The sequence below is a fragment of the Eucalyptus grandis genome, chromosome 6 (genome assembly GCF_016545825.1).
Source record: "Eucalyptus grandis isolate ANBG69807.140 chromosome 6, ASM1654582v1, whole genome shotgun sequence".
NCBI classification, from domain to species: Eukaryota; Viridiplantae; Streptophyta; class Magnoliopsida; order Myrtales; family Myrtaceae; genus Eucalyptus; species Eucalyptus grandis.
In genome coordinates, this window is record NC_052617.1 from 13907064 (window position 1) to 13914806 (window position 7743).

The window sequence follows — 7743 nt, forward strand, 5'->3', positions numbered from 1 at the left end:
TATATATATATATATATATATATATATATTATACAGTACAAGAATTGAACAGTAGATATCGAGAATATGTCACACCAACATGTGAATTAGTCCTTCTTAGCCCCAGTCCACAGCTCTTATCCCAGCTTCCGGAAAGTCATTCCAATCCAATCGATAGAAGGCCGTGTCAAGCGTGAACTCCTCATATTCATCAGCAGTTCATCCAGAAAGAAGGTTAAACTAGTCGTTCATTTATGACCCAGTCATCAATCGGCGTTGGTAGTCGGTCTCTTAGGCCCCGCATGGTAATGTTTCTGTTCCTTTTTGTTAGAACGAGAAACAAAAAAAAGTGTTTCTATTAGGAACGGTTTTGAACAAAAGAACGCGTTTGGTAACGTTTGTTCGGGAATAAAAAATGAATAGAAACACGTTTGGTAAATTTTATTCTTTTTTTGTTTCTTTTAATTTTTAATATTTTTATTTTATTTTCCATTTTCCTTTCTTTTTTTTTTTTTCTTCTTTCGGCCGGCAGCCTCGCCCGGCCACTACGAGGCTCGTTGTGGTTGGGCGTGGCTCGGCCTCGCCGGATTTGGGCAAGCCCGAGCTCGCCCAGCCAAGGCAAGGCTCGGCGTCGCCGGCGCGGGCGAGGCCGAGCCTCACCGCCCGCCGTCGGAGCCGAGCACTGCGCCCAAAGCCCGCGGCTCGACGCCGTCCCGATCTCACCACGCCATTCGCAACGCCGTCCGCCGATCTTTGCCCGCGTCGCCCGTGTCGATCCCGAAGCCTTTGGTGCCGCGCCGCCGTCGCACCATCCTCCGGAGCCCTCGCCCGAACCCTAGCCGAAGATCTCCCCTCGAGCGAGGCCGAGCCTCGCCTTGGCCGGGCGAGCTCGGCCTCGCCGGCGCGGGCGAGGCTCGGCCTCGCAGGGGGCCGGCGACGCTCCGGCGAGGTCGCCGACCCTCGAGGGCGTCGCCGGCCATGGCCGAGGCCGGCGACCAGCCAAAGAAAAAGAAGAAAAAAGAAGAAGAAAAGAAGAAGAAAAGAAGAGAGAGAAGAAGAGAAGCGTTTCTTTTGGCTTTGAAGAAGTGTTTCTTTTCTCCGAAACAACTTTTTGTGTTTCTTTTTTTTTGCTCTAATTTTGTTCGGGAACAAAAAAAAAGTACAGAAGTGTTCCAGAAACGTTTTTTTGGAACGTTTCCATGCACGCCCTTACATGCATTGGCATCCTCTGTATGGGTAATCGTAATCTTTTATAAGATTGTTCAATTATGTTAATGTGAAGCATCATGAGCAAGCTATCCATGTAGAGGCCGACCATGTATGTAAAGGAGAAAATAAATGAAGAAAAGATGGATCAACCTTAAACATGCCCCGTTGGACAGCCAATCGTTGACAAATCGACCCAAATATCAAAAGTCTGGTGCTGCAAGAAAGTCTTTCCTCAATTTGATATATTTCTTTCGACCAAACAAAAGTGACAGATGGCATTTGCCAACTGCAACAAGGCAGCACCAAATCCCATTAGAAAAGTAGTAATCTTGACTTGGTTTCCTCGTACTGATATATACTTATTAATCTCACATGACTGTCAAACTGAAGTGTTGTCTGGAGATTTTCTTCTGGCCTTATTTCAAGATTGAAACAGCCCGCTCTGATCTTCCCCTCCTCAATTAACTACTCTTCTTCTCAATTCATCTGCACTTAGCATATGCATGACTCTGCATATAATGTGCATTCGGAGCATCTTCATTCTTGTTGCATTTCTTATAGTAATCGCGACAATCAATGGCCGGTCTGTGCCGGGTGATTCTTTTCTGCTAGTTTCAGATGGCATTGATTGCGGCCATGATCAGCATAATGGGCCTCCTCCTGATTTGATTCTTCTCAAAGGAGCAGCGGGTGTTCTGGACGATGAGGATGAAGTTTGTGAGCAGATGTATGGGTTCTTGCCATGCTCGTACAGCATAGCAGGTCACCTGTTCTTGATACTGGTTTACGAGTATCTGCTGTTTCAGGGGGAGTCCTTCGTTGCTTCCGGGAGCGAGCAGATATTTAAGATGCTCGGTCCTGGAATATTTGGGGCCAGTGCTTTCCATGTCCTTGGTGCTCTACCGGAGGCCTTAATACTTCTAGGTATACATCTCCATGTTCTTTTTCTGCATAATCTTTCTTCCATTCCCTTCATTGTCTTCTTCTTCTTCGATGGTCGAGTTTGTGCTTTAAGCAATTGCTTTAGTAAGAAGCAACAGATGGGCTTTGGGGAGCTAATGATTCTTTAAATTCACTGTGAACTGAAGATGTGTCGGTAAAATTGAACTTCCGAGGTAGAATCTGAAAGAAACAAGATACAAGATACAAGAATTGTGTAAATCGGAATTAAGTGAAAAAATTGCGGCTTGTTCGCAAATTCTATGTCAATGCAAGTTCCTTGATCATCAAAAGCTAGCTTTGACCCGACATACTCTCTGCGATACATTGGAGCTGGCCCTACGCCATAAAAAATGACTAAATCTGTCTGGCTGGCAGGGCCACCTTGTATGAATCTTGATTCTTCGTGGTATTGAAGTTTCTCTTGGCTTATTTAATTTCCAACGTCACTACTTGCATACCACGTATCAGGAAGCAGAGTTTTAGTTTCAAAGGAGAATAGTGATGTTGGGATTTTCGTGGGACAATGATCCTTTCTTTAATCATGAGTTAGACATTTCCACAGCTAATGTATTGTCATTCAGATTCACTAAAGAGAAAATTCCTGAAAACAATAGCTGTGGCATCAAATTACGTCTCACAAGACCCTCAACTGAGGGAGGGAAATCTATCTTCAATTTAAATATTTGTCCTGCTTTTTTTCCAGCATCGGGACTTCTGAACAGCGAAGAGGTGGCACAGGAATATGTCGTGACCGGTGTTGGGTTGCTGGCCGGATCCTCGATCCTGCTTCTGACATTGTTATGGGGAACTTGCGTCCTCCTTGGTAGCAGAAAATTATCTGATGGAATGGAACCCAACACTTCAGATTCAAGCAAATTTTCATGGAAGAAGTTCTTATCCTCAATGAAAGGTAACATTTCCAGATTTTCATCAAGCATTAACGTCATCATGTCAACTTTGTGAAAAGAGAGTACGTAGGTGGAGTGTACTTGGATATAAGGTACTGTACATAGTACGAGAATATTCAAGAATCAAGGACAAAAGACTATTAAGAGGAAAATTTTCAAGAAATGGGTCTCACTTGGTTCTGTTTCTAATACTACAGCGGCCAAGATCATGCTATCTTCTTGCGGGCATTTCTTGTGTATATGCACATGCTATAACTTGATTCGTATGCTTTCTGTCCTAACTATTTTCTAAATTCTTTGAAATTCTTAATACTCTGAATGGGTGACCTTTATATATAGTTTTGCGCTAATACATTACTGGCTTTGGGAATAGCTCGAAGAGCAAAAGAGAAAGAAAATCAGCGATGTTGCTATAACTTAGAGAGGAATCTGATTAACCTTTCTTTATCGGCAACACAGGCTCCGGTATCATCACTGATTCAGAGACTAGCTACACTGCCAGGATCATGGTAGTCTCAGTATTCCCATTCATCATGATACAAATCCCAGATATTTTCTCGGTATATTCAGCTCAACCCGTTATGATCCTCTGTTCGCTCGCTGTTTCAGTTGGGTTGCTGCTCTTATACTTCTTCTATCAGGTAACCTACGCATGGCCATATGTTTATGTAAATTGTTGAGCTGGCATGACGCCTTTAACAAGTCATAAACTTTGAGGCTTCCATAACTTCAGTAGGGATACTGAGCCTAGAGTTGAAAAGCTAGATGTATAGAGATAAGATGCAAAGTTTAGCTCTATGTTCATATGCCATAATATTTTGCAGATATTTGAGCCATGGATTCAAAAGAGAAGACTCGAGTATGTGAAACACGAGCAGTTAATGCTTCGAATCATACAACATCTGCAACGACACGCACTAGAAAGACTTCTCACAGAGAATGGAGCACCAAACACACATGCTATAAGGAGGCTAGTCTTCATTCTACCACGTTTCTTGTTGCCGGATATGAGCAAGATGGTGTTGTTCTAATTGGTACTAACAAAGTCTGCATACTGCAGGCTATTTGAAGAAATCGATCAAGATGGAGATGATGCTATATCGCCATCCGACTTAAAAGAGCTGTTGCTAGAAATTAAGTTCAAACACAAGCACGTGGACAAAGATAAAGCGGTAGATGAAATAATGAGGGAATTTGACATTGCCGGTGACCATAGGATAAGCAAAGACGAATTCGTCACTGGATTTACGAAATGGCTTGAGGAGGCAAAGATTGCGATGGACAAGCAAACTTACTCGAGAAACTCTTTTAAGGACTTGTATCAGGTAATTTTGCAGTCGAGGGGATGAATTCTGCAAGTTAAATTCCCATCTATGATGAATGTGCTGTTAAACTGTTAAGAAGTATTTTCCAGCTCTTTCAACCATTTATTCAGAAGAAAAAGGAAGAGCGCAAAATGAAAAAGCAAATAGCCGCAGAAATTCTCGCGCATGTGCAGACCAAGTCAGTCAAAACCCTATTCTTTGAAAATGGCACACCTGATCTGCCTGCTATTAGAAGGTCGGGCTCGATTAATTACTTTCAGATGTGCTACTATTAGCACCTTATTATGAGAACTGATTAGTTAGTTATTCTCTTATGAATTATGACCATCTGCATTTTTGGTTTCAGATTATTCGAACAGATTGATCGCAATGGAGACAACAGCATATCACAAGCTGAGCTGAAGGAACTAATGATGGGCATCAAGTTTGGTGACATACCCTTTGACGTGGATGAAGTAGTTTCAAAGGTCATTGAGGTCTTTGACAGAAGCGGAAACTGCCAGATAAACGAGGAGGAATTCGTTGCTGGATTGGTGAATTTGCTCGATACTTCAGGTGAAGGCAATAAGATCCGAGCGTCTAAGTTAAACACCAGTCAAGATGATTTCTACCAAGTAAGGCCATTTCAAACTTGGCTTTTTAGCAATGTCAAATACTACCGTACTTCTTTTCATGTCTGATATTGTGACCTGATTATGCAAGAGAACTTGGGAAGAAACCGACAAATTGGTGGATGAAGATAAGGGAAAAGGAGATGCCCAGAAGACGTCATGGATTTGGGTCAAGTCTATGTTGTCGTTGTTGCTCGGAGTTATCATATTAGCGGTCCTTGCTGAACCTCTCATCTCTAGTGTGCAGAGCTTTTCGAAATCAGCAGGCATACCGTCTTTCTTCATCTCATTCATATTGGTTCCTCTGGCCACAAACGCAAGAGGAGCTAGCGCGGCAATCAAAGCAGCCAGACATAAGAAAGAGCGAACCACTTCTCTAACACTTTCTGATGTCTGTCCTACTAATTCCATAAATTCAAGGAAATTCTTAATGCTGCAGGTGTATAAAGGTAGCACATTGTAAAGTGTCTCAAGTTTCGCTCAAACGTTGATATGACCCCCTCATTTTTCATCCTAGCGTGAGATTAGACAGTACTATCAGATGTTTCTTTGCATCATCAAAACATAATGTGTATCTAGAACAGTGAAATGCATCGTCATATTGATGCGGACCAGTTTCTTAAATAGGACAAGTGGCTAACATGTTTTTTGGCTTTGCCTATGCAATAATGCAGATCTATGGAGAAGTGTTCATGAGCAACATGCTCGGCTTCTGCGTCCTCTTGTCGCTGATATACGCCCGTGACTTGACATGGGAATTCTCTGCTGAAGTTCTTGTGGTGCTAATCGTGTGTGGTGTGGTGGGTCTGATTGCAAGCTTCAGGTCAACCTTCGCAGTTTGGACATCGATCCTGGCTTACTTGTTGTACCCTCTGTCTCTTCTCTTGGTCTATGTTCTTGATGATGTCCTCAACTACTCTTAGGACTGCGCACATACTGTTTGAGAGTTTCATGTTGCCAACTTTGGTTAATTAGCGTATTCCCGATCAATACTTGAAGGTGTAATTGAATGGTACCTGAATAGTCTCTCGGACACTCAGTTAACATTTACAGATAACTTTGCAAAATTAAAGGCGCGAGAAGATTTTCTTGAGACGTCGTCCCATTATTTGACCTAGTATGGGAATCGAAACTTCTTGACCTATCCGTGGCTGGCCTGCGGACTCTTGATAGCTGCCTTCTTGCTTGCCGACATCTATGGTAGTTCATTGGTCATGGGCTTTTGTCTTGGGCGTGGCTAATATAAGCCCCAAAGCAATATCAAAGATTTACATGGCTACCATTAAGGCCGCATGTTAAGGGGATTTATGCAAAGACCACTCGTCAGTCATTATCAAACGCGAGACTCTCCTAAAAAAACTTAACCCAATTGGAGGGCAAATACACATCTAGACTCGACGGCCGGCCGCCACAACGACGGCCGGTGACCGGCCACAGGCGAGATCGAGCTCGCTGACGTCGGGCGAGGCTCAATCTCGTTGATCTGGTGAGGCTGAGGCCCCACTTGACGCCGGCGAGCTTGAGTCTTGCCAGATCTAGCGAGGCTCGGCCTCGTGAGTCGTTAGCGAGACTCAAGCTCATCAGCTTCCGGCGGGGCTTGATCTCGCCGATTTGGAGAGGTTGAGGCCCTACCCTATATTGGCGAGCTCGAGTCTTGCCAGATTCGGCGAGGCTTGAGCCTTGCTAGTTGTCAGCAACTTGCTAACGAGCTCGAGCCTTGCTCGGCCTATTGCCGGCTGTTGCCTCGCCGACCATCGGCTAAGGAAGGAAGAAAAAAGAAAAAAATATGAAAAATATGAAAAATAATTATAATTTCGATTTTTTATTAATTTTTTTTATAAAGTTAAAAAATGCCATGGGTTTAAAGTTGATTTCCTAATAATTCATTTAGATCCGTTTCTTTTTGTGTTTTACTTTCTCAGACCCATTTTCGATCAATATTTAACTTTCACTTGACCCATATATAACCCATTTAACTAAAAAATGGGTCATAATATGGGTTTATAATCCATTTTGCTAGCTCTAAATATCAAAAATCATAATAAAATCGCTGAATGCAACATGTTGACGCTCCGCAGAGATCATGTTTTTTGGTGGTGTATTAGCTAATGAGAACTCGAATAGTCCACACCATTTCGAAAACCAATTTTCCTATTGAAATGTTTTGATTTTCGATCTTCTTCTTCACAACTAAGTCGTCAAAGCAAGCATGTACTAAACTTTTTCCATATATACCCTTTTGGGACTCGAGATGTTTTCCGCATCTTGCTACGTATATACCATTTTTGACGCATTAATTGGCATTTCACGTGATATAAATGCAATTTTATTAATGTGATTTTATGAAGTAAAGTGAAGCACTTCTTATCTTTTTGAGATCAAAGGACCTACATTGTCAAGGGTGTTTCTATCACCCCGTGGGCATAGAACCTTATAAGTATGTTTTGATAGTATTCTTCTCATGCATGAGTATTTCTTTTTAATATAATGAGTTAGTGACTTATTCTAATTGAGTCGCACAACGAAGACCATATAATAAGAGTTACACTAAGAGTGGCACCGCATGAAAGACCTCATTATGCGCCTTTCGAATCATTAAAACCTTTAGATTTCACATGTCTAACTTAATGAAACCCACAACTGACGAGAGCCTGATAAGTAGGGGTGATTGGTTCCTGGTTTGGTTCAATTCCACCTTGGAACCGGGAACCGGACCGGGAGCACTGGTTCCCAAAATTGTGAACCGTGGGCCGGACCGTTTGGTCCTAG

At 42.6% G+C, this 7743-nt stretch overlaps 2 protein-coding genes across 2 annotated transcripts; both read left to right on the top strand.

Moving 5' to 3' along the window:
* Positions 1-1706: 1706 nt before the first annotated feature.
* Positions 1707-3093, top strand: LOC120294324 (sodium/calcium exchanger NCL-like). The gene is made up of 2 exons (XM_039314367.1): positions 1707-2112; positions 2834-3093. The coding sequence occupies exons 1-2, from the start codon at positions 1707-1709 to the stop codon at positions 3091-3093; spliced, it is 666 nt and encodes a 221-aa protein (XP_039170301.1).
* Positions 3094-4363: 1270 nt separating this feature from the next.
* LOC104451523 (sodium/calcium exchanger NCL1-like) lies at positions 4364-5897 on the top strand. The gene is made up of 4 exons (XM_039314368.1): positions 4364-4598; positions 4710-4977; positions 5066-5365; positions 5649-5897. The coding sequence occupies exons 1-4, from the start codon at positions 4495-4497 to the stop codon at positions 5895-5897; spliced, it is 921 nt and encodes a 306-aa protein (XP_039170302.1). The 5' UTR covers positions 4364-4494.
* Positions 5898-7743: the final 1846 nt, after the last annotated feature.